The sequence below is a fragment of the Pelmatolapia mariae genome, linkage group LG20, assembly GCF_036321145.2.
Source record: "Pelmatolapia mariae isolate MD_Pm_ZW linkage group LG20, Pm_UMD_F_2, whole genome shotgun sequence".
Classification (NCBI taxonomy): domain Eukaryota; kingdom Metazoa; phylum Chordata; class Actinopteri; order Cichliformes; family Cichlidae; genus Pelmatolapia; species Pelmatolapia mariae.
The window spans coordinates 25,057,168-25,083,961 of NC_086244.1; the positions used below are offsets into that span (position 1 = coordinate 25,057,168).

Genomic DNA, 26,794 nt, shown 5'->3' on the forward strand with positions numbered 1-26,794 from the left:
GTGCGCTGGTCAAGAGGGCAGCCTGTGAAAGTATCTGTGCCAGCCACATCTATTTAAATACTGATGATTAAACATTAGGACTCAGCTCTGCAGTCAGTATATCTTATTTAATCAGCAGGAGTATCTTTTTGACCTGAGTGGCTCATATAATATGCAAGATGGAGCTTCAGTAAATGTGCAGTAGAACTGTTTTCCAATGAAAAACCACACAAACCCAGGTGCTTCACATTAATCTGGGGTCTGCATCTAAATGGAGCAGAATGTTCATTAGTTTAATTAGTAACACCTGCTTTATCCTTTTACTGTCTAAATGGCTGCTCTGTAAAATGGGTTCCCGGCAAGTGTTGGAAATAAAAGGAAATCAGAGTAAGTAAGTGGGAATTCCACCTTAAAACATTACTCACATATTTAATTCAATTTCTGATTTATTTTATTTGTTAAGTGCTATTTCACTACAACAGTCCGCTCAAGACACTTTGAACTGGCAGGAAGAGACACCTCAGGAAATATGAATACTCACTGGCCACTTTTTTAGGTACAGCTTGCCAGTAGGAAGGTGCTGGAACCATTCCTCATCACATCTCAAAGGTGATCTACTGGGTTGAGATCTGGTGACTGTGAATGTCATCTGAGTAAAGTGAACTCACTGCCATGCTCAAAAAGGCAGTTTGAGATGATTTAAACTTTGTTACATAGCATGTTATCTTGTTCGAGGCTTTGTTGTTTGAACAATAAAGCTGCTGGTACTAAGGAGCCCAAAGTCAGGGGCGGATCTACAGGGGTGGCATGTGCCACCTAAAATAATGTCTTGCCACCCCTAGTGCTACACTAGTTTTGCATATGACAATGTTGTTTATTAAAATAAGCTAGCATTAACACTTTGAGCCTAGCTTCGGTTAACATTCAATATAATTTCTACAACTTGCATTTCAAGTTATGAAAATAATTCGGTGAACATGTTCGTGTTTTTTCAGTAAAAGCTGTAACTTAACCCAATAAATCAGGAAAAAAATAGTTTTAAATTTTTGGTGAAAAGTGCTTCATGAAAGTGCAGATTTCTGTTTTTTTTGTGTAACTTTAAACAACAATTTAATTATTTCTGATAAAAAGAAGAGTGTATGTATTATATGTCACATGTGTATACTTACTGCATTTGATGTATTTTAACTATCCATTCACTTCCACTTATCCTTTTCAGGGTTGTGGGGGGTGCTGAAACTTTTCCCAGCTGTCATGTACACCATAGACAGGTCGCCAGTCTGTCGCAGGGCTAACACACAAAGACAGACAACCATTCGCACTCACATTCACACCTATGGGCAATTTAGATTGATCAATTAACCTATCCCCACTAACTGCATGTCTTTGGACTGTGGGAGGAACCCGGAGTACCCGGGGAGAGCCCATGCAAACACGAGGAGAACATGCAAACTGATGGTGGAATTGAAAACAGGACCTTCTTGCATATTACAGCATGTAACAACAGCATATGTGTAAAAACATGGCTTTGATTTTGCCACTAAATTTGATTTTCATGCCACAATCATGTCAAAATTTCTAGTGAAAATTTCCTAGGGTGAAAGAAAATATCCCACACACCATTATAACACCACTGTCAGCCTTAACTGCAGATACAAGGCAGGTTGAATGTGTTCTTTCATGTTGTTTACACCAAATTCTGACTCTACCATCTAAAATTTGCCATCTCAAATCTAAGGCAGAGATGAAGACTAATCAAATCATGCAGCCTTTATCCAAGCTTTTACTGTCAATTTTTGGTGAGTCTGTGTGAATTATAGCCTTAGTTTCCTGAGAACTGGCAACAGGACTGGTGTTACCATTACCTTCCTATCAGCTTGGAGCAGTCTGTCCATTCTCCTCTGACCTCTGACATCAACAAGGCATTTTTGCCCAGAGAATTGTTGCTCACTGGATATTCTCTCGCTTTTTCTTTTTCTTTTTTTTACCAATACCTGCAAAACCTAAACCAGCAGATCAGCAGTTTCTAAAATACTCAGTCACATAAATTACCTTTCTTCCCTATTTTGATGCTCAACTTCAATTTGAGCAGTTGATCTTAACCATCCCTGCACACCTAAAAGCAGTTACTGTTGAATAAGTGTACAGATAAAGTGGCCAGTGAGTGTATGGTCGCCTATTATGGTTGTCATGGTCCTGGGTCAGTGACCCAGTGTTTTTGGTTGTTGTACTTTTACTTTTGATAGTTTTATGTATTATGACTGTTGTGTTTTGGTTTCCCAGGGTTTAGTTGTGTTCCCTATGTTGGTGTTATCCCTGCCGGTGTATCCCCTTTTGTGTAGTAAGGTCTCTGTGTTTAGTTCGCGTTTCTTAGTCTGTGTCTTTGGTCTCGTCCTCTTTGCTGGTTCGTCTGCGTCTCGCTGTCCGTCATTCTGTGTATTTCCCTGTGCCTCCCTGCATCTCTGTTTCTGGTTAGTTTTTCCCAGTTTAGGTTTTCTTAGTTTCATGTTCACCCTCGCCATCTCTGTTGTATCCACATTTGGTTAATAAACTCACTTGCACCAGAGCTGCCGCATCTTGGGTCCTAAATAATTCACACACGGCTTGCCCCAGCAACCCGTGACAATGGTATTACAGAAAAGGCAGCATGCAGAAACTCACAGTGGCTATGACAGCTTGAGGTTCTTACTTAATACTCCAAGAAACTGCTGCATGCCATATGTCTCTAAATGTTGGAGTTGTTTGTCTGCAAATGTTATTATTTTATCCTAACCAACCCTGCACTGAGCTCCAGCAGGTTTCTGTGTTCCCTCTCTGCCTGATGCTTTTATGGTTGGTTTGGCTCAGACTCATACTGTTTTCTTCCTTACCTGCCAGGCAAGAAAGGAAACAGTATGAGTCTGAGTAATTTAGGCATCATCCCGTTTAAGTGGTATGATCGCCAGTCAGTGAACCTGTCAAAAGACTTGTACTATTCTCAACAGTGCATTAATTACTGGCCTACCTATACAAGAAAATTTGAATTATTTACCTTAAGATTGTAATTTAACACACTGCTTAACTGCTTAATTTGTGGAGTAACCTACTGTTTTTCAAACATTTCCCAAAAAATCGAATCCATTTTAAAAGCATTGTGTAACATATGACGGCAAAATGAGAATCAGACTTCTCCTTCCTTCAGCAATGTAATTAGAAATGAAAATAGAAAGTTATCGTGATGTTGCAGCCAAGAGAGCATAAAACAGATGGGCAGAGGTTGGGGCTTTAATCTGCCTCTCAGTCTCTCTCTCTCCCCCTCTCTCTCCCTCTCTCCTCCCCTTTTGAGATAAAGAGACAGATTTGGTTGGAGGACGAAGAAAAACAAGGATTTTTAGGGAATTGCCCAAATTAAACGGAATCATGCTGTTGTTATATCACTCTCGCATCTGGCCCCTGGGTAATTGGCCGGGGCACCTCGGCCGTACGTGCTGTCGGTGCGGTCAGCATGGGGGCTGACAGAAAGCGCATTGTGGTTTTAAGTCGATCCAGCTGACATTCATCATGCCATCGGCACTGCACGGCCCGGCGCATCAAACTTTCGCCAACAACGCCCGGAAGTTTGCGCGATCGTCACGGCAATCAAGGTAGGCAACTTTCCTAAAGTTGCACAGCTTCCTTCAGCTTACCATCTGTTTCACGGTTGAAGTGCTGAACGATGGTCCTGCTGAAACCGGGAAAAAATGGTTGGGTTTTTATTTTATTGTGGTTAAGGAGGGAAACAGAAGAAACTTTGAAAACAGTGGCTCACATTACGTCAAGACTGAGCGAGCAACGTCCTATAACGTGACATTATACTTTCAACATATTTTAGAGATGCTATTTATGCTTCTGCTCCGCGGCTGCTGAGTGATCCCTCATCTGGGACTCTCCTCAGCTCTTTCTGGGACAGTGGCGCGGCTGCCCCTCTGTTGGTCTTCCTTGGTCTCTTGTGTTCTGGGGGCCTCTGGATGTCTGGAGTTTTGATCTCCTCCATACCTGCTTCATGCCCTGGAGGATGGGACTGTGCCCCCCCACACCCTCTAGCAGATCATTACATTAAGGAACCTTTTAAATACAAGCGCGCTCATGCTCACAGGTGTACACACAGGTGATCACACACACAAACTACACCCTTTTTGGCTCCTACCTCAAAGCACACTGTGCGCTGTCGACCTTACGTGCTGCACAATAATGTTTAATATTAAGTATTTAGTGTTATATTCCCATATATCATTGTGATGTTGTTTATTCTATTACTCTCGTTTTCTTCTGCTTGTTTTCTTTTTTCTTTCTCAACAGGTGATCGATATATGTATTTTTTGTCTGCTTATTTTGTTGGTTTTTGTTTTTTGCCCTTTATCCCCGTCCCTCTTCTCCGCTGTTTTTTTTTTTGTTTTGTTTTGTTTTTTCCCCCCTCTTTCTTTCTCCCTTTTCTTTTCCCCTGTCCCGTATTTAGCAAGTAAAAAAATAAAATAAAATAAAATAAAATAAACAATAAAAGGTAAATCAAATGGACCATTACGGCAAGGCTGGGATGGTCCATTTGGTAAAGTAAATCCGTTGGGCATCTTTCTTCGCCTTTAGACAACAATTCTGATGGCAAAAGAACCAAACGGGACAGGTTTAAAAAAAAAATAATAATAAAATAAAAAAAAAAAAAAAAAAGAGATGCTATTTAGAGTGTTTTATTGTTGCAGCCATAGAGCTAAAAGCCTGCTTCTTAAAAACAAAAAGTAAGCAATAAGTTGAATTTGTAAATGATTTAGATTGAAGCTGTGGAGCTCCATTTATTGGTGCATTGATGCCCCCCCCCCCCCCCCCCCCCCCCAAAAAAAAAAAAAAAATACTCCTTGCCAAGGAATGTGAAGTAGGCTATAGATACTGATCATTTGAGTAATTTCAGCACCATTAAATTCACTCTTGTATTAATAATTTTATCAATTATCAATATTATATTGATTTATGTCTCCCCATATTTAGCATCTGTGTTTTTGAAACTTTCAACTAGTGGCTAAAACTAAAGCCATGAGCTCTGCACAGGTGTCCTTAGCACTCTCTTCTGAATGGCAACAAAATGATATTATTTACTCTATTAATCAGAATCAACATACTTTATTAATCCCCAAGGAAATTACGTGGAATTATGTTCCACTTGAGCTCATATATAAGAGATTGTAGATACAATGCATACATGGACTTATTCTCTCGTTGCTTTTCAAGCAACGAGAGATGGATGAAAAATTGTACAGTGTGTCATATGGTAATTTCAGAAATACAGGTGAAAATTCGCACAATATGCACAGTGTATTTTGTATGTGTGCGTATGTGTTTGAGCCTGCGTGTGGATGTGTTGCTTGTTTGTATGCCACCTGAGATTAGTGGTATGTAATAGAGTCAGACCAGATGGCCATATTTTCCCTGTCTGGATTTGCCACAAAAAAAGGCTTCTGAAAAATAATTCAATATTTCTGTAACTGAAACAGGCTTAATCCACAGTGGAGGAAAAGTGCCAGGCCATGGGGAAGGCAGGAGGTAGGTAGGTCATGAAGATAACAAGGGGGGGCATTAAAAACATAACCTTGAGAAACATTTAACTTTTGAAAGGGTATTTATGAGCTCTTGCAGCCATGGCTCAACATCACTCATGGAAGAAGGGCCACACGCTCTTCTGTATTGGTTGAGAAAGGATCTGTATTGTCTTTGGAACATCTTAAAATAGCTTTAGTAGGAAGAACCCCACATAGCATAAGTTTGGTTTTACTGTTGCTGGTGGTTGCTTGTTGTTTCCTTTTTTATGCTTGGATTGCTATTATTTAATTCTGCTGATTTTATTGTTTAGATTGGCCTACAAAATGTGAATTGCTGTTATACTTCTTAGTGTTTGAGAGAAAGAAACTGTAAATTAACTGTGATTTATCACAGTTAAACATCTTGGTCATTTGAATCTGTTCATCTGAGTGAATGTCAACACTGTGCACTGTTAGACTCATGTAATTGCCTCCATAGATACTGTGCCTACTATTTTGCATTAAGATGCTCCACAGGAAGTTTTTAATTTACTAGGAATTCATTTTGGCTGTTGCTGTTGTTATATGTGTGTCTTGTCTAAATGCCAAGGGAGGATTTTAGTCCCAGCTGTTGTGCACTGAGACTTGGCCTGAAGCCTGCAGACACACCCATGTCAGCATCAACAGCTTACATCTTATGAATGCCTCACGGAGACTGCACTTAAATTATCAATCTGCTCCAGGCAAACACATGGAGTAGGAAATCTTAATATGGGAATATTTTGATGTCGTGTTGCAGATCAGTGTGTTTCCTAGCTTTCTTTCAAATGATGACTTGTCATTTAGAATTATGTCTTGGTAAAGAGTTTTAACCAATTTGTATTGACAAATAAAACCCATACCCCTTTTCCACAAATACACTGGCATATGTTGACCCTATTAAAAAAACATTTTTTTTTAAACAGAAGAATTAATTAATATCTCACTTATACCTTAGACCATATTTACTCATGTTTTTTAGAGCTAGTAAAGCCTGATATGGAAGAGACAACAAATAAGATTTCACAGTTTGTGTTCCTTCTTATCATTGTAATATTAATTCTACAAAAGGAGTTGGCATGTAACACATGCATGCCTATCTTCATTCTGTCTGTAAACACAATACAGTAGCTCTAAAAGTTTTGAATGAATTCTGATAAAACGTTGTCGGGATGTATGAAAATTTGGCTAACATCTACCAGTATCTTTAAGGTCAACTTAATGGTTTATTGGTTAAAAATACACAAAAAGTCCCATAACTTCAAAACTATGCCGTGTGTATTGTCAACATATAGAAATTACCGCATAAGGATTAAAAAATATAATGTCCCATCTGACCACTGACCTCTCCTTCAAGGTCAATAGATTGATCTGAAGGTCAAAGTGATAATAATGCTATGTAGAGCTATATATGTATCTTTACTGCCATTGTTGGTATTGACAGCATAGGGAATGTTGTGAAAGATAAAATGTCTTTTATTTTTTAAAACTGTGCTTAAAATTCAGCTGCATTTGTTGTATGTCACTTTTACATTTCTATCTTTCTTTAAGGTTGACCCAAAATGTTATATCTTAAAATTGTTGTCAAGAGAAAGAGAATGAGCTGCCTAATTAGTAATATTACACAAAAAACTCAAGTTATCCATGTCCAGTTGTTTTCAAATCAGTACCTATTATCCATTATCTACTCCAAGTAAGCATCTGTCAAGTTACCTATATCTGAATTTTACTGCACTCCAGACTTCTTAAAGTATGTTTAGACAGAACAAATCAAAATGAACGAAGGTGCCAAAAGTACAGAGAAAAAGTACAAAAGTTGCTCCTTGAAGGACAATTCTACAATCTATTTTTATGCACAGGTAGTTAGACCTTCTCCTATATTAATGTAATACAAAATATTAGTATGCGAAAATACAAATTTATTCAAATCTAAATTCGAATTCTAATGAATGTACTCATCTTTAATCTGTTATTTAGGACACAAGCAATAAAGGAGAAAAAATAAATAGAGGTTACTTTGCCTCTGCACCTAAACAGAAAAATGAGAACAGTCTGGGGTTTCAAGTGTGATTCAGCAGGTGGAGGAACACTAAAATCTGTTGTCGTGGCTCAGAGTGGGGGAAAATACTAACAGCCAGTGTTGGGGAGTAACGGAATACATGTACCGCCGTTACGTATTTAGAATACAAAATATGAGTAACTGTATTCCGTTACAGTTACCGTTTAAAAAGGTGGTATTCAGAATACAGTTACTTTGTTGAAATAAATGGATTACACGGCGGTACTTTCCTGTTTCATATTGTCGCGGGTCAGGACTGTTTGGGTTTGTTTGACAGCTACGCTCTGTTGTTCCAGGCGGCAGCGTTACGGTTGCCATGGTTACAGGGTGACGCTCTCTCACAGTGTGTTTCCTGGGTGAGAGAGCGCTTTTTTGTTGTTGTTGTTGTGCTAAGCTAAAAGGCAGAATGCTACAGGCATGGCCCTAAAGAATGTAGCCTCATGGGCAGTGTAGTCCGTGCTGCAGCGAGAATGGACTACCATACACGTTATGTGTCTGTGAGCGAGGGAGGGAGAGAAAGGAAAAGTCCGAACTGTCACGGAGCAAAAACGGGAGCTGGAAGCATGTAAATATAATAATAACCACTGCAGCCAAGAAGAGTGCCTGACGAGCCCATTTGTAAGTAAGCTATTAAGACTCGACTGTACACTGTGTTCGTGTTTTCCTCCGGAAAAAATAAGTTCCATTGGAGCAGCCTTTCAACGCCTCTCTCTGTCTCTCGCTAGCAAAGTTGACCCAGACAACAAAGTAAAGCTAGTTTTCAGCTACGAGCCCGACACGGAACCCACCGTAATAGCCAGAGGTCCCTTTACTACGGTTCGGAGCCGCGGACCTTCAGTAACAGTAATAAATCACAGCAATAGTACATTCATGTAGTTGTAAACAGCATGATAATATATTAAGTAATCCAAAGTATTCAGAATACGTTACCCTCATTGAGTAACGTAACGGAATACGTTACAGAATACATTTTGGGGCATGTATTCGGTATTCTGTAATGGAATACATTTTAAAAGTAACCTTCCCAACACTGCTAACAGCTCACAATAATTTCTAATGTGAGTTTCATTAGATTTTCTTAGTGGACAGGCTGTGATTAGCTGGCCTGCTGCTCTTTGTGGATTTACACAACTGAAATCAACAAGACGCAAGCAGATGTTTCACAGCTGAGTTCCATTTCCTACACTAACAGTATACTATATATTGTCTTTGCAGTAGAAATATAAAGCTGGCATGATTATTGAATTCAGTCAGCGAATCTAAGCATCATTAGTATAAATGTAAATTAAATCTGATTAATTGACAGATCCAATATGTGATTAAAAATTATGACATTCCATGTAATCCCTAAATCTGTGTTTTTATCAGATGTACATTCCATCTTTCTCCATCTCTGAGTGAAGTTAGCTCTCACTTTTTTCGCTCCCTGGAAATACAGCAGCTGGACCTTTAGCTAACAACATACTGTGTGACAAAGTGCACACGAAGAGTTTGTGTGTTTAGCTCAGAAAAATGTTGTAGAAACGTTATGTCATGTTGAAATATTTCTCCCTTTATGCACGTTCCTCTTCCGTAGCGCTAGCTCGAAGCTGACTACAACATACTGACACCTGCACTTGTTCTGGCCCACTCTAACTCCAGAGTATAAGCTCTATAAATGATACAGTTGAACCTACAGAAACGAGCCTGTTTTGAAAATGTAAGTATTTGTGTTGAAATGTAGGGAGTAAGCGTAAAAAGTAAATAAATGAAAAATAAAAAAATAAATACTCAAGTAAAAATACAGATACCTTAAAATTCTACTTAAGTACAGTAACAAATGTATTTATTTATACTAACCTCTGAAAATGAATATATAAAAAAATGCAGTACTATTCCTTTAAAAGTAAGTTTTCATACTATTAATACTTTTTTGTGTATGTGTATTAATATGTACAAGTGCTTTGGAGATAATTGCCAATTATTTTTGTTTTTTTATTTTGTTTGGATGATTTTCGTCAACCGATTGTGTGATCGTCTCATGTCAATTGAAATAGACTCCGGAAAGACAGCTCTGCGAGTGGTCTGCTGCTACGCCCCACAAGTGGGGTGCTCAGATGAGTCCAAAGATGAATTTTGGGTACAACTTGAAGACCATCTACGCTCAGTCCGGCCAGAAGAATGCTTGGTCATAGGCGGTGACCTGAATGGTCATGTGGGGGCCAGAAGTGATGGCTATGAACAACATCATGGTGGACAAGGATACGGTACGCGAAACGAAGAAGGCTGCAGAATCCTGGATTTTGCCGAAGCCCACAACCTCATTGTAGTGAACACCTACTTCAAAAAGCGCCCGTCTCACCTGATAACTTACGCCAGTGGAGGGCGGTTCACACAGATTGATTACTGGCTCACTCGCCGAAGCAGTATAAACCTTATCTCAAACGCAAAGGTCATTCCATCTGACAATGTTGCCCCGCAACACCGACTGCTAGTGCTAAATATGCACCTAGATATTGGACAGCATCGGCGCCCTCCAACAACCGGACCAGCCCGCATCAAATGGTGGAGGCTGCCCAAGAGCAAAGACCAATTCAAGATGGGACTCAACCAGCTGACCACCGACCCCGGCCAATCAGCGAGTGCACTATGGGATAGTGTCACCGAACAGATCCAAAGGACTGCCAATGACGTGCTGGGAGAGACCAACCCAGGGAAACGCTTTATTGAGAAACAGACCTGGTGGTGGGATGAAGAAGTGCAGAAGATCGTCAAGCAAAAGAAGGCTGCTTTTAAGAAATGGCGTCAAACACTGGCAGACTCTGATTACCAGCAGTACAAAACTAGAAAATCGGCAGCAAAGAGAGCAGTAGCAAAAGCGAGATCAGCCCACTACAACCAACTATACGCCGACCTGAATATGTAACGGGGCAATGTGATTGTGATTTAACACAGGTGTTATTCTAGAAGGGAAACCCTCCTCAAAAACGGACGGAGCAGTGGAGCAGCCAAGGGAAACGACTGAATTAAAAAACTATATCACTAAAATATAATTTATAACAACCCTGGCCAGGGAAAACTCACAATAAAAATCAATAAAACATAAACATTAAAAGTCCAGTGGCGTCCGCCACGGCGTAAAAGTCACTAAAAGTTAAAAATCCAGCCAATCGAAGCGGGCAAGGAAAAACCCGGCGGCATCCTCGCCGTCCTGTCAGGTGTGTCAGGTTCATAATCAGGGAGGGGCGGAGTCTTTCCAGGACAAGTCACCAATAAATACCATAAAAACATGTAGTAAAACCCATAAAAATAAACACTGTACAATATTATAATATTAAAAAAAGTAAAACACAGCAAAACATGCACAATAAAAAACCCTAGGTAACTTGCCCCTTTCCACCCCGTGACATCCCCCCACAATGAAAGATTAGCAGTCCCTGCTAAGGCCCAGCTTCCAGTCATGTAACCTTCTTGGAGTCCGGTTCCTTTTTCTACCCCCAAGCGAAAATATAACAAAGTGCGCCATACAGTCAAATGCCACAACGAGCAATCCCTTTCACGTCCCCATAGCATAGCTAACCGGAAGCCATTAGGTCCTAAACTGCACCTAGCTGCTACTGTGGGGATACTTCCAGGCCTAACCTGGGCTTCATGCTTAACCCTTTAAGACCTACCATAGAACCAAGTCCGCCAGAGCTTATATTATATTTTTACATGTTGTAGTGCCATTTTTGGGAGCATTTCAAATTGATATACATCAATACAACCATTATAACCCAAATTTTAATAATATGTATGCATTAAGTGCATAGTAAGTACATAAATTGCAAAAAAGTGCAATAAACTACAAAAAAATTGAAAATCGTTTTTGTTTTTTTTAACATATATTTCTAGTTAGAGAAATTTAAGAGGCTTATCCCTCAAATCTGTAAATACAAAAAAGTTGCACAAACTAGTTTCCCACCACAGGAAATTTATTTTAAGTGTCTTCATAGTTTTATTTTTGAAATACACCAATTTTATATACTGCAGGAAAAACGACAATAAATATTATAATGCAAATTTGCAAAAAAACAGCATATGCATCAAAATAAACTATTTCCAGCAGTGCAATATGAGTCCTAAGCATCCCAGAAACGACACAGAAAGTCATAAAGTCAAACATAACTTTTAAAAACACAAGTATAGGCTCATAAGGCCCCGATGGTAAAAAACTACATTTCCGCAAAATGACGTCACTTCCGGTTTCTGGCATGTCACGGCGGACATGCGATAGTTCGCGCTGATGGACGTAGGGAGTGTTACGAACAGCTGATCGGATCGGCAAAGCGTGTTTCTGGAATATTATGTTTTTGTTGCTGGAAGTGCTTTTTATGCAGTTTTTGCAAAGCTATATGTGGAAGGAAACTGTGACCTGGGGCAAGCTGATGGCATAAAATGTAAGTACAACTCCTCCGGTTTCATATGCAAAAAAAATTATTGCGCTAGCTTACGTGTTTGCAGTGCTACCGGGATTTAAAAATAGTTACGCACAACGAACCGTGCCCGCTCCGACCGGCTTTAAAGGGTTAATCCCAAGCACTGCTGCCTAGCAGCAAATCATTACCCTACATCCCGCAACCCTGCAAATGACCTCCCATGACAACCTAGGTCGGAAGTTCCTCATTTACTCTTCTTGTGGCCAACACTCATACCTGCGCACACTGTCCATACCCATCTGCTCAGGGGTCCTTGGCTTTGGCTCCAACAGTCTATCCTCCATCTTCTTATTTTGCCTAACCCTTTAAACTTCAGACATACTGGGGCACAAGAATAGACATGCATCATCATATTTGCTATTCCCCCAGCTACCACCAACTGCTCCTCCGTATCCTGTGTCGACAATGCCAATTATGTAACGGGGCAATGTGATTGTGATTTAACACAGGTGTTATTCTAGAAGGGAAACCCTCCTCAAAAACGGACGGAGCAGTGGAGCAGTCAAGGGAAAAGACTGAATTAAAAAAACTATATCACTAAAATATAATTTATTATATTTAAACAGTTAAAAATGTAAAATGAATTAAAACAACCCTGGCCAGGGAAAACTCACAATAAAAATCAATAAAACATAAAAATTAAAAGTCCAGTGGCGTCCGCCATGGCGTAAAAGTCACTAAAAGTTAAAAATCCAGCCAATTGGGCCGGGCAAGGAAAAACCCGGCGCGGTCCTTGCCGTCCTGTCAGCGTTTCCGCTCCGGAGTGCTGGAAGAGAGGGGCAGCGACAGTCACTATTCTTATTAGTGGCTACGGTTGATTATAGTGGGATAAGTCGCGAGACTTACCCCGGATGGGCAGAGCTCTTAACTCTGCCTGCCGCTTTCCTGTAGCACGCCAACCGGCACCAGCCCGTCTCGCCGTGGGTGGTAGGGTGCTGTCCCTCTGGCCACTGATTCCCCACCGTGATCTGGCCTCCAGTTATTCCAGCAGCAGAACAGCTCCCTCCGCTTCTCTGCTCGCTGGCATCGTCTCCTCCCAAGTCCTGCACGGCAACCTTCACCGGCCCCCATCCGGGCTTGCGGCCGCCGCCGCCTGACACAGTTCACTCCACCATTTTTGCCACCTCGTCTCCCATGCCTCTGTCTCTCAAGCCTGTCTCTCCGTGGTCTGCCAGGCTCTCTTATTGGCCTCTGGGACCTCCCAGGTGTGTCAGGTTCATAATCAGGGAGGGGCGGAGTCTTTCCAGGACAAGTCACCAATGAATACCATAAAAACATGTAGTAAAACCCATAAAAATAAACACTGTACAATATTATAATATTAAAAAAAGTAAAACACAGCAAAACATGCACAATAAAAAACCCTAGGTAACTTGTCCCTTTCCACCCCGTGACAAATACACCAGAAGGAGTGAACAAGATCTACCACCTCGCGAAGGCGTGCCACCGCTCAGCGCAAGTCAAGTCAAATGCATCAAGGACAATAACCATCAGGTCCTCCGAGATCCGCCAACCATACTAAGGCATTGGAGCAACTACTTTTCAGAGATCAGTAACAAAGAATTCCCCCACCCTCCAATTATAAGCGCCGACCCAGTACCCGGACCAGTCCCGCCTATTACACCCGCTGAAGTGGAAACGGCCGTCAAGAAGATGAAAAATGGAAAAACAACTGGACCAGACGATATCCCAACCGAAGTCTGGAAGCTTCTCGAGCGACCGGGAACGGCCATCCTGACAGAACTGTTTAACAACATTGTCAGCACAGGGGAAGTCCCGAAGGCCAGAACGACCAGCATTACCATACCCATATGGAAGAACAAAGGGGATGTAGCCGAATGCTCAAATTATCGTCCTATTCACCTACTATGTCACACGACGAAAATATTTGAAAGAGTCATCGATGCACGTCTTCGGGAAATTGTCAACGTCACCCCCAACCAATGCGGTTTCGTAAAGGGATGTGGAACAACTGACGCCATACACGCCGCCCGCCTCCTGCTGGAGAAGCACAGGGAAAAGAACAAGACGGTACATATGGCCTTCCTAGACCTTGAAAAGGCTTTCAACAGGGTACCCCATGACCTCATATAGCACTCCCTAAGATCGCATGGTGTCCCTGAGGCGTACGTCAAATGGATACAGCTCCTCTACGACAACGCCACCAGTTCAGTCCGATGCGCCGCTGGACTATCACCTCCCTTCCCAGTTAGTGTTGGGGTCCACCAAGGGTCAGCTCTGTCACCCCTCCTCTTCATTCTATGTATGGATACCATCACGGCCGACCTCCAGTTACCTCATCCATGGTCTCTCCTTTTTGCCGATGACGTATTCCTCGCCAGCAAAGACAGAGAAGAGACCCAAACGACGACGCAGCTCTGGAAGACCCGGCTCGATGAATATGGTATGCGGCTCAATACGAAAAAGACCGAATACCTGGAAGGAGGCCCCCAAACTGAAGGCACCATCATAATTGACAACGAAGAGTTGAAGAAGACAGAAGAGTTCCGCTACTTGGGCTCAGTCATCAGCTACGATGGAAATATAACCTCCGATGTCCAAGCACGAATAAATGCAGCCTGGTTAAAATGGCGACAGGTCACTGGTGTCCTTTGTGACAGAAGAATGCCAGATCGACTCAAGGGAAAAATCTACAAAACGGTGGTCCGCCCAGTAGCCCTGTATGGTTCCGCATGTTGGCCCGCATTGACCACACATGAACAGGCCCTAAACACCATGGAGATGCGCATGCTCCGATGGAGCCTGGGAATTACAAGACGGATGTTACAAAGACATACGGAAGCGACTAGGTGTAGCCCCAATTAAGGAAAAGATGCTCGAGTCCCGCCTGAGGTGGTATGGACACGTGATTCAAAGCGATGAGAACTCTGTAGCAAAAACGGCAATGATGATCGACCCAGAAGGATGCCGGCCTCGAGGCAGACCGAAGAAACGGTGGATGGACAAAATTAAGGAGGACATTAAGACCATCAACGCATCACCTGAGGACGCCTTGGACAGAACCAAATGGAGAAACCTTTGCCGAAGAGCGGACCCTGCACCAGCGGGAACAACGCCAGGATGAAGAAGTTTGGATGATTTTGCTGTAAAAAGCTTAAATGCTCTAAATTCTGTAATTTAATATTATTATTACTGTTATTATTATTATTATTATTGTTGTTGTTGCTGTTAATTGTTCCTTTGCTTTTGTGACACATTTGATATTCTATTTTTCTTTTTCAATTCATTACTTTTTCTTCTCCTTTGCACTCATTTTTTTCCTGATGTCCATAATGCATATAACAATTTCACATTTGGTGATATTGCTCTACCCATGATTAAAAATGTCAGGAGCAAACAGAATTTCACACTGAAATGGTTGATTAAAGGGCAGTCTGCATCCATTGCTAAAGATAAGTGTGGAAATAAGACTTGTCTAATTGCCTACAACTTCCCAATGACTGAGAATTACATTAGAGGATGCACGGCTTTATGAACATGAAAAGAATTCACCTGCACATCTTTTTCTCTGTGCACACACAGTTGTATGACCCTCTACACAGAGGGTTATGCAACTGTCTCCAGATGTTTTACATACTCTAGCTCATATGGACAGGCCTTAAACTGTAGTTGATAACCAAACCATAGTTTCTCTTAGGATAATCTTCTTAAATCTATCACAACATGATATACTCACAACATAAGACACCTAACTTTTATCTCCATTTAGACCCACGAACTGCTACATTGCACAACATTATACTATAAATAACTATGATGTAAACACTATATTATTATTATTATTATGTACTTGCTAAATAATAATCATGATAAACAGCATCAGCATCATCTAGCCACCACAGTTTATGTGGCTAAATATAAGCAACTAAATATAAATAACTGATGCAAAATAGGTTTTAATAGTTAAGATAAAAGAAAACAAAAATGCTCTTATGCTTTAGTCACAATTTATTAATAATTAGATTTTTCATTAATTAATAAAGTTTTCTAGTAATATTACTGTGTGTTTGTTTGGGACTTCATATTTCTGACATGTTCATTTATTGAATTGGACATGCCTTCTTACATCAAAGGTTCAGGTTCAAATTTATACTGCTAAAGTACGCACAACACACACATGACCTCAGGAACAGTAAATACTGTATAGACAGAGACTGAGGGTCAATTGTGCATCTATTTTTAGCTACACTATTGAAAGGCTGCATTTGGCTCAGGTTATAAAAACTGTATTACCAAATGGACACTGGTAATTCATATTTCAGTAAGTGGTTTAGTAATTTGCTCAACCAGACGAGATAAGGTCATTTTAAAAATGTGTTGGATAATGGTTTTTTGATGATTGTAAATATATTCTCCATTGCCATCCGTGTTACTGTATGAAAGTGTTTAGAAAACATGTTTTAATGTATACTTTGGAATGATAACTGATACCGATTCATTCAGTGTACAGTAAACACATCCGATTGTGCATGTTTTTGAGTTTCTGGAGTTCAGTAAACAGTAAACATCTGTAGTGTAGTCTAGTTTATGTGTATTCTTTTTCTAACAAAGGCTGATACAATGTTTAATGTTCAAAAACATGTATAAGATAACAGGACAATATAGTACAATTAAAATAGAGTACAAGAAGGGTTGTCATGACAAAACCTGGTTGGGCAATAGTCATAACAATTTGCATATTTAATTATCAAGGAACTGACCTCACAGGCCATTGGTCATTCAGTGGTGCTAGTTTCAGTCATTGTGCAAATGTACTGTTTATAAGGTTGGGTTTTCCCAATGAAAACGCCACGTCCAGATGAACAGAAACAACTTTTGGGGATTTCCTTTGCTGGATGATTGAGCATGCATCAAGATATTAACATAATAATATGCCAGTGATTTACTGAAAATGCTTTCTCTATAAACATTATGGAAAATGCCTGTTTTATTTACTATTAGCAGCAGAGTATCTTATCGTCCGCCAAAAAGCCTATAGGGCATAGGCCAAAAGGAGTGATGTTATTCATAGCTTGAATGCTGAAAAAGTGGGTGTAACTAGGAAGTGGAGTGGCAGTCTTTTCCACAGCAGACTGAAGGACCAACAATGGCACAAATAAGAATTCTGACAGTGCCTCCTGGTGGCAATACACAGCTAGAGCATATGATCTGCAAAGTAGTGCATGCATCAATTTACAACTATGTCAGTCCCGTCAACAAATGCAAATACCTGCTAATTAGTGCGAAGTAACATACCAATAAAAAGCTAAATTATCACTCACCAAAAGTGGAGCACGAGGTCTATGACGGACTCTCCAATTTGTATAGTTAACTGTATAGTAATACATATAATTTGGGGGGAAATTATTTTCTTTCACAGTTTGCTTTTGGGATATCAAACTTATTTGAATCGAAATAAAAGGAATAATAACACATGCTCAGGGTTTAAAGTGGGCTGGACTCATCATGAATGGTGCTTTTGTTGTCCATAAGTTGTGGTTAGCATATAGGTAACAAAAGAGGAGGAAGCATAAAGGGAATACATTTTTTAAGTGGCAGGTAATTGCAAATGAAACTTTTCAAACTGATCAACAAATATCAGTTACTGTGCAGTTTCTCACACAAAGTATCTCTGGGAACAGGTTAGTTTGTGGTACTGTCGTGAAGTTTATGGTAACGCACTATGCTAGACTGGTGCACAGAAGCTCTGGCGTTCATGGTCAGTAAAGAGATTCATTGAAATTTGCCACGCCGCATCACTACAACAATCTTTTATTATTACATTAATATAGCACAAGGTTCAATTTCTTTTGCACAAAAAGTAGCTGGTAGAAATGTTCTTTAAAGAGATACTTTTTACTTTTTAACTTTGAGCCATTTGAGTATCTCTTTTACTTGAGTAAAGAAGTGGAGTATTTTTTTAACACAAGTATCTGTACTTTTGCCACCTTTGGAAATAAAACTCTACAACCAAGTACAGTAGTAACAGAAAGGGAACTTAGTCATAGCATTCTTGAGCCCATGTAGTTGCTAAAGAGAAAATGTTAATTTTCTCAATTTAACAATTTGATATCTTTTCTATTGTGAATAAAATGATTGCATCATGTTTTTATTTACAGAATCACAACATTTTTGGATTCGGGGATGGAGATTCTTAAGACACGCCATTCTTACGGAATTTATTCAGTTTTCTGTGTGAGCGATACAGAAATGTGAATTTAGAATAAGTAACTCCGGGGGCATTATGTTTTTCCATGTGTCTACATCTGGGTGTGTGTGCGTGTGTGTGTGTGTGTGTGTGTTTCATGCTTGTGTGTGAACTCACTGGTATCTGTGTTAATCTGACGGAAAAGATCCCTCGGCTTATAGCACTGAGCTGCTCAGCCTGCATTAATCTTCTTAATAGGGTCAAAACTCTGATCCAAAAATATCATCTAATGCCTTCACACAGCCAGAGACCACCCCACCAACCTCATCCCAGGAGCATAACACAGGGTCCATCATGCAAGGTCAACCATACTGTACTTACTGGGCCTTAAAGGAAGAGAGTGTTTTATGCTAGTTCTTTACGCACAAAGGGAAGTTAACAGGAATTAGTGCACACTGGTGAGCAAACACCATCTGTGCTCAGCTGTAAATTTATTCTTGTGATCACAAATATTCTTCAGTAAAGCGCAGTTTGTGTCAAAGACTACAATGCATCATTTAGAGGAGATAAATTTCAATTAGTTTACAGGAGCTAAGTGGAATTGAAACAGCTTTTAACAGACAAAGTGTAAATCTTTCATTTTGTTTTAATAGTTTTTACTACATATTATTTTATTCCGATGTTTAGATTTAGACAAAGCTTGATTCACTGTTAAAACAGACCCGATTTGCTGGAAATGAGTTGGTGATTACATTTGAGAGAGCCTCCATGATTTGTCACGCTGTGAATGTGTAAAGGTTAAATTTTGCTTCAGTTTTTCTGAATAAGTTGATATTGTTTTGTGGAAACACTGCATGTGTATCACACATGTTCAGTGACTGTGGCGTTATGTTGGCTCATATAGCATACACTCATTTTTATTAAAACAGAAAAGGAATCATTTCACCAAATGAACGCAGCTCTCAAAGTTAAATGTTGGACATAAATATACATGTTTTTGCAGCTGACCAGCAAAGGATTGGGTTGTAATTAAGCCAGATCGGCCTTGACATCTGTTCATGTTTACACACATGTGATAAAGTCACAAGGGATAGCTTACTAAAAGTTACTGCTCATTGCAACATGCATTACCATAGCTTGGATGTAAATCCCTATGCTGTGGTAGAAAATGCTTTTTTTCTCTCTCTCTCTCTCTTTCTGTTGTGTGCTGGGCTTTCCTGTGAGCATTAAAGGATCATATGTAACAAGGACTTATGAGTTTTTCGCAATATGATATCCTGAATATTAATAGCATGGTAAAAATAGTTACCCACGATGCATTAACATTGGCCCATATGAAACCTTTGTTTTACGATGTCCTGTCATAGTCAGGGACACAAGATATTTTGTTTTCACTGTTCTGTGTATTTGAAGTATTTATCACTTCCATTTCCATTAAATATTTGTTCATTAATTGTCTATTTTTCTTTTTTACTACCAGTGAGTTTTGAGCTATAAACACTCAGATGAGTTCATGGTTAATATATGTAACCACTACCATGGTGAGAAAAAACACTGCAGATCAGATGCTTTCCAGTTGGTATTTCATGGTGGATTAAAACCTGATGGTACTTTTCTGCATTCATAATCAGTTTGAAAATATCCCCAACAACACTGGCTGAAATGCAGCTCCAAACCACGAGAGAGAGGCTACATCTTGTTTTATAAATGCCTGTAGACAGTAAGTGTCTGCAGGCATTTCCTGTCCATCTCCATATTCAAAATTACATTTGGATTCATCACTTCATAAGTCTGTTACCACTGATTTTAAGCCCGATTCCTGTGTAATTTGGCATACTTACATCTCCTTCCCTTAAGAATGGCTTCTGACAGTCACCCTTCCACTGACAGTATTTCCAGCATTTCTGATGAGGTTTCAGTGAACAGTACTGAAAGGCCTGAAGCAAATGCCGGGTACTGTGTCAGGTCTGTGACTTCTTTTGTCCTCCATTTCTCCAGTTTCCTCTGATTAGTTTTTTACTTTGTTGAAACATGGAAAGTTTCTGACCAATACCTCTTTGACAATCAGCTTGTTGGTGCAGAAATACTATTTATGGCTGTGTCATTTTTGGCATTGGCAGATTCAGCAAAAGAAATGGGAACAAACCATATGTTTTTCTAACAAAGTGCCTAACGACCAATTGGCTTAACAAAAACAAAAAGACCTTTAGAAAGCTTTGGGAGGTGTTGGCAGTGGAAGATGGAAGGCTGTGTTGGTTGAGAATGGAGGTTTTGGTTTCTCTGCCCTTGTCACTCTGTCATCACTCTTTCTACTCCTCTGATGTTGAACATGTGAGAGTTGCTAAAAATCAATTATTGATTGTGATAGTGTAAGTAACTCAGATATGGATACGACCGTATTTTTATTAAAACAGAAAAAATACGTGTGTGTGTGTGTGTGTGTGTGTGTACCGGCTTTCCTATCTTAGTGGGGACCAAAATCTGAAATGTACTTAAAACTTACTTAAATTTGAGTTTGAAGGCATTTTTCACACTCAAAATGTGGTTTTACAGTCAAGGTTACAATTGGGTTATGGTTAGGTTTAGGGAAAGGGTTAGAGTTAGGCATGCATTTTGGATGGTTAGGTTAAGTGGATAGGGAAAGCGTTATATCAATGAGATGTCCCCACGAGGATAGCAACAACAGACGTGTGTGTGTGTGTGTGTGGCCCAAGTCAAGCATGGAGAAATCTGAGGATCTAATTGTAATGTTCCACTCTAGAAAGCTTTGAGTACCTCACTCAGATTCCTGACAGACAGCTTATGATATGCATGGTTTGAGAAACAATCTAACTCATGCATGCACACACACAAACACACACACACACACACACACACACACACACACACACACACACACACGCAAAATTAACAATCCTGAGAATGAGTTTGCTTTCCACTGCTGACTTTGTTTTTCTGTGGCCTGTGAGCATGCTTGCTTTTGTGTGTTTGTGCGTGTGTGTGCATCGTTATGCCTGTACCCTTTGCCACAGCTCTAGTTTCTACTGAAGCATAAGGTTACCTAAAGTAGTCCATGAGAGGCTGACCATTCTGATCCCAAGTGAAAAGTTGGGAAAGCGGCTGGACTTGTGGAGGACCCTTTTTCTCTTACTCTTGTTTTTATTCTTTGATGCCGATGGTATAAAAACCTCTTGCAAAGGAAGGTAAAGTGTTTGTTGCTTGTTTGATATGCTTTGTGTGAGTCTGTTTGGGAATATTCTTGCTATTGATTACTTTGTTCATTCCTCAACATTAAAGGGTCCGGGAAGCAAATTTGACTTTAGAGTGGTTGAAACATATTTAACTTTATATCATATGTCTTCCTTTAGATTCTACCCTGGTTTAGGAATAAGCAGAATGCCAAACTATGAAAATTGCCCTAATCTGTGCTTTGAGAATCAGTCATTTAATAATTTAGTTTGCAATAATGAAAATGAACACTATAAGTACATTTAGTTTGGGGCAGAAAATGTTGATAAATTGGTTTGGCAGGTCTATGTCAATGATTTCTGAGTATTAATATAAAACCAAGTTGACAGTTGAGCCTGATTTTCAGATTCTGTTTCAAGATCATTAGAAAGTCCCAATTGAGGAAACTGACCTTGTTCCAGTCAGGTCTCAAGAGGAAATGAGATTTCCATTGTATGATTTCCCAGTTTGCGTTTTTCATATCATATGATTCAGCACATGATTTTAACATTTTGCAATACTAAAGAATTATTTAGGCCTTGTTCATCCTTTTTTCATATTTTATTCCTGTGAAAGACAGTAGTCACCATTATGGTTTTCTGTATCCCATTTTTCTGCCCATTATTTGCCTGATTTTGATCGATCAGACTCCTTTTTTTTGTCAGGGGTCCTCTCTCATCATCCCGTCTATCCATCCACCCACCTATCAAGTCCCATTCTGTCTCATTGACACATTCCTTTTTATTGCAATGCTATCCTCATCCCATCCACCCACATCCATTTCCCCAATAATTTTCATATCATCCTCGTTATTCTCGCTCTCTCTTTCTGGCTTTCTGTCTCTCTCTCTCTTTGTCTCCCAGGAGGATTGGTATCACTGGCTCTGGTTTTAGGTGGTGACTCATCTCTGGAGTCTTTAATTAAACATCTGCAGGCTTTAGCACCCATTCACACAGTTACGCACACACATGCACACCCACCCACCCACACACACACATACAGTACAAGAACACGCACACCTATACAGTACAACCCCACACAGGCACACACACTGACAGGCACAAATACACCTTTCACACAACCTTACTATTTCATACTATGTGAATGCTGATGAAAAAACACACACAGGTAAATACAAATATAAAGAGCAAAGCTGGAACAGAGCTTATTTTTACAGCTAAGACAAAATATATGGCACAGTGGAGTTTAAATGTGAGCCTTGGCGTCTGGTAGAAACTAGGTCCATGCTATCACTGCACAGTCAGTTAATTATGCACTAATGTATGCAGAGTCCCAGTTACCTCGGACTATCCTCCTTTCCTACAACCCTCAGGGTCATGACAGGTTGTGCAGCTCTCATCCCTTTTCTTTGACCAGGTGCTATTTTTGTGATCATTTCAGTTTGATTGTTAAAATAACTTCAGTGTCCAGTATATGCACTGGTTAATATGAATTGCTAACTAGTATTACTTATTTAAAGTAATAGTAGTAAAGTTTATGTCAACAATTTGATAATGATTTGATCAGTCAGAGATATCTGAACATGTAAAGATCAGGTCCTACTGTATACCCTTGCGTCAAAATACTAGTTGCTCTTCTATTTAATGTCTGCTGTTTTCAGAGTTACATGACTCATCACAGTGCCACTGCCACAACAAGCAAAAGAAAAAAAACAGCAAAGAATGTACTACTTTTTGTTTTTTCTCTTCTCCTTTCTCCCATGTTCTAGCTGTATTGCTGGTAGATAACATTGCTTGTTCCCAGTTTCTTTTGTTTCTTTTCATCTTAAACTATGTCTCTCACTTTCTGTTTCCAAATAATTTTCCAAGAAACTAGCATTTGTGTTTTCAGATGGCATATTCTAATGACCTGATGCTTGTCTTGGTGAGCTCTGTACAGCTAACAGAAACACACTGATAATCTTTGTCTCTCCTCTTCAACTCTACAGGAACTGGATTTTTAAAAAACAAGTTGAAGGAGTTTTTGTATTTACGTCAGTCACACTGTAGCCTGAATGCTCTGCTACGCTGCTGGTGCTGCTGACTCTGGTGTGTGAACCTCCCATCTGTCAGTCTGTGTGTTGCACTGGCTGAACCAAAGCCATGGAGGTGGCCTTGGTAGACTTTGAGAGCCTGGATGACCTTGCTGTCAACCTTGGAGATGAGGTGGACACCTATGCTGATGAGACCACAGCTCTCACAGTGGACACGCCCCCAGAGCACAGCAGCCCAACCAGCAACTACCATCTAAGAGCCACAGACCTAACACCTACACCTTCCCACTGCAGCCCTATACCCCCATACATTTGGGAATCGACCTCATCTTCACCCATTCCGCAGACACTTACAGTACCACAGTCCCCGACGATGCCAACTCCAACTAGAAAGGGGCGTAGCAGCTGTGCTAGCATGATCTCAAACTTTAAACTGCTGCTAAGCAGTGAGGGCAGCAAGGAAAGTGAGATGATCTTTAACCGGCTTGCTAAGGAGTGCTGTGAGGATCTCTTTGTTGATAAACGAGGCTTGGATGATGGAGATCAGAAAGTCATCATCAACATTGCCGGTCTTCGTTTTGAGACGCAGCTTAAAACACTGGACCAGTTTCCTGAGACACTTCTAGGGGACCCTTTGAAGAGGATGGAATACTTTGATCCAATGAGGAATGAGTACTTCTTTGATCGGAACAGACCCAGCTTTGATGGAATTTTATATTACTACCAGTCAGGAGGTAAAGTTAGACGACCAGCTAACGTTCCCCTTGATGTGTTTGCAGATGAAATTCTGTTCTATGAGCTTGGAAACGAGGCCATGGAGCAGTTCAGAGAAGATGAAGGATTCTTAAAAGACGTTGAGATTCCTCTTCCTAGTAATGATGTGTACAGACAATTCTGGCTGCTGTTTGAGTACCCAGAGAGCTCCAATGCAGCACGAGGTGTAGCATTGGTGTCTGTCCTTGTCATTGTCATATCCATTATTATTTTCTGCATGGAAACACTACCAGAATTCAGAGATGAGACCGACCCAGTTGTGCCCACAGCAGTACAACCCTTTAACCAATCGCGAGGTTCTGTGAGTCCGCCTGATGTAAAGCCCACAACTTTCTCTGATCCTTTCTTCATCATTGAAACTGCCTGCATTGGTTGGTTTTTCTTTGAGCTGTGTGTGCGATTTGTGGTCTGCCCTAGCAAAAGAGAGTTTTTCCACAACCTCATGAACATTATCGACATCATATCTATCATCCCCTATTTTGTCACTGTGATTACAGAATTGGCCACAACTCCAGCAGAAAGCTCAGGGCAGAACATGTCTTTGGCCATTCTACGTATCATCCGTTTGGTGCGGGTGTTTCGTATATTCAAACTATCTCGTCACTCTAAAGGACTCCAGATCCTGGGACAGACTCTGAAGGCCAGCATGCGTGAGCTTGGGTTGCTCATCTTTTTCCTCTTTATTGGAGTTATCCTTTTCTCCAGTGCTATCTACTTTGCTGAGGTAGATGAGCCAAATACAGTGTTTGTCAGCATACCTGATGGCTTCTGGTGGGCTGTTGTTACCATGACCACTGTAGGCTACGGAGACATGTGTCCCATCACCATGGGGGGTAAGATGGTGGGCACCTTGTGTGCCATTGCAGGTGTGCTGACTATTGCCTTGCCTGTTCCCGTCATTGTTTCCAACTTCAACTATTTCTACCATAGAGAGGCAGAAGCAGAGGACAAGTTGCCTTTGGCTGATGCTGTTGAGAAAGCCATAAAGGATACCACACAGGGTAGCAACACCTCACTCAATAAAGCCAATGGGATCTGGCAGAGTGACAAAGGGAATTGACGTCAGAAGAACACTGTTCAATAGGAGGTGAAACTTTGCCACTAAGCAGTAAATATTAAAGCTCAAATTAAATAGTCACTGTTAAGAGTGGCCAGTTGGATTCATTAGATCTGCACTGCACCTTGTGAAAAATATGTTTTTTAATTATAAACTGGTTGTACCACATTTACCTCTTTTTGTCCAATATGGAAATGACATTTTGAAAATGAGTTCCCCATATTAATGTTTAGGAATTCATGTTGTTATATTTCATGGTAGGTGTTTAGGTTGCACACACCCGAGAAACTTCTCATGTATGTTTAACAGATCCTTTTAAAGGAAACCTTGGTCTTCTGTTCATTGCATTGGCCAGTAATCCTAATGTTTACAACATTGTGCCCATTAAGTTGATTGTTGTGATTTTTTTCCTTGAGGATGTTTAACACAGCTTTCCAACAGCATTTTAATGGGCCATAAAGTATTAAACCATTTAAAGTTCATCTAAAGTAAAGAAAATTCTTAACTGTCACATTGTTAATGTATTTTATTAATCTCTAATAATTCAACATTTCATCCTATTGGAATAAATTCTCTCCTGCTCAAAAACTGATACTTATATATAATATTTTACAGTATCTGCAATGCCTCACATGGCCCACTTTTCATCTCACTGCTTAACTGAAATCTTCTATATTTTCCGATTAAAATTGCAACTCTGCAAAACTGATTGAATTGCTGGCCAGTTCTGAACAAACAAAGGTCACTCCTTTCCTCTAAGTGTCTTCAAAGTCTAATTTGTGTTGTGCTTATTGTCTAGATTAGAGCCATCACATATTTATTTATTTATTTACACAAAAAGTGAATCATAATTGTGAAGTATTCATTCATTCTCACTGGGTTGACCAAGTAAGGATTCTCCACAACTCACAGTCAAACTGATTCCACTTCATATAGTTGTTGTTTTTATTTGTTGTATTGTAATGGAGTGCCTTAAATCATGCAATGTTGGGATACTGTTGAATATGCCATATATAATTCCACTGTAATACCTATGTCTGTCACACATATATGCTCAGTATTTTTGATTTCATATTTGACTGGTATTATAAAGGTTATAACCATTTTGTCCCTTTCATGCATTTGTGTGTTATTTCAAAAAAACAAAAAAAACAAAAGGAGTGTCCAACATAATATTCTGGATCTAAATGAATTTTGAAAGAAGTTATGCGAAGTGTAATGGATCTACACTCTTTATGGGGTCACATCAGTTCTCCCAAATTTGGATTTCATCTTTTTTTTCCTTTCATTCACTATCTTATTGTAGACAAAGAAACTTCAGTTATAGAGAATTCCTCTCTATGTCAAAGAAAATATGAATGAGAGATGAAAGAAGCCAAAGATAATTGCTTATAAAGGTAAATAAAGGGAACTGTTATCCCATAACTTAAAAACTGTGCTTTTGCAACGTAACATAGAGGTGCGTCTTTAAAAAGTGGTTTATAAAAATAAATTCTGGAAAGAAAATTTGATGTTAATCAGGATCCAAGGATATG

At 39.9% G+C, this 26,794-nt stretch overlaps 1 protein-coding gene and 1 pseudogene across 1 annotated transcript; both read left to right on the plus strand.

Annotated features, from left to right (window-relative positions):
• The first annotated feature begins 3,350 nt into the window (after positions 1-3,350).
• kcna10a (potassium voltage-gated channel, shaker-related subfamily, member 10a) lies at positions 3,351-26,345 on the plus strand. Its single transcript, XM_063464451.1, has 2 exons — positions 3,351-3,602; positions 23,384-26,345. Exon 2 carries the CDS (start codon positions 23,538-23,540, stop codon positions 25,260-25,262), a length of 1,725 nt encoding a protein of 574 aa, XP_063320521.1. The 5' UTR covers positions 3,351-3,602; positions 23,384-23,537; the 3' UTR covers positions 25,263-26,345.
• LOC134619256 (uncharacterized) lies at positions 9,623-15,144 on the plus strand (annotated as a pseudogene).
• Positions 26,346-26,794: the final 449 nt, after the last annotated feature.

Bases quoted from the DNA above. Each gene is read 5' to 3' on its own strand.
- kcna10a (XM_063464451.1), top strand. From the start codon at position 23,538: ATGGAGGTGGCCTTGGTAGACTTTGAGAGCCTGGATGACCTTGCTGTC.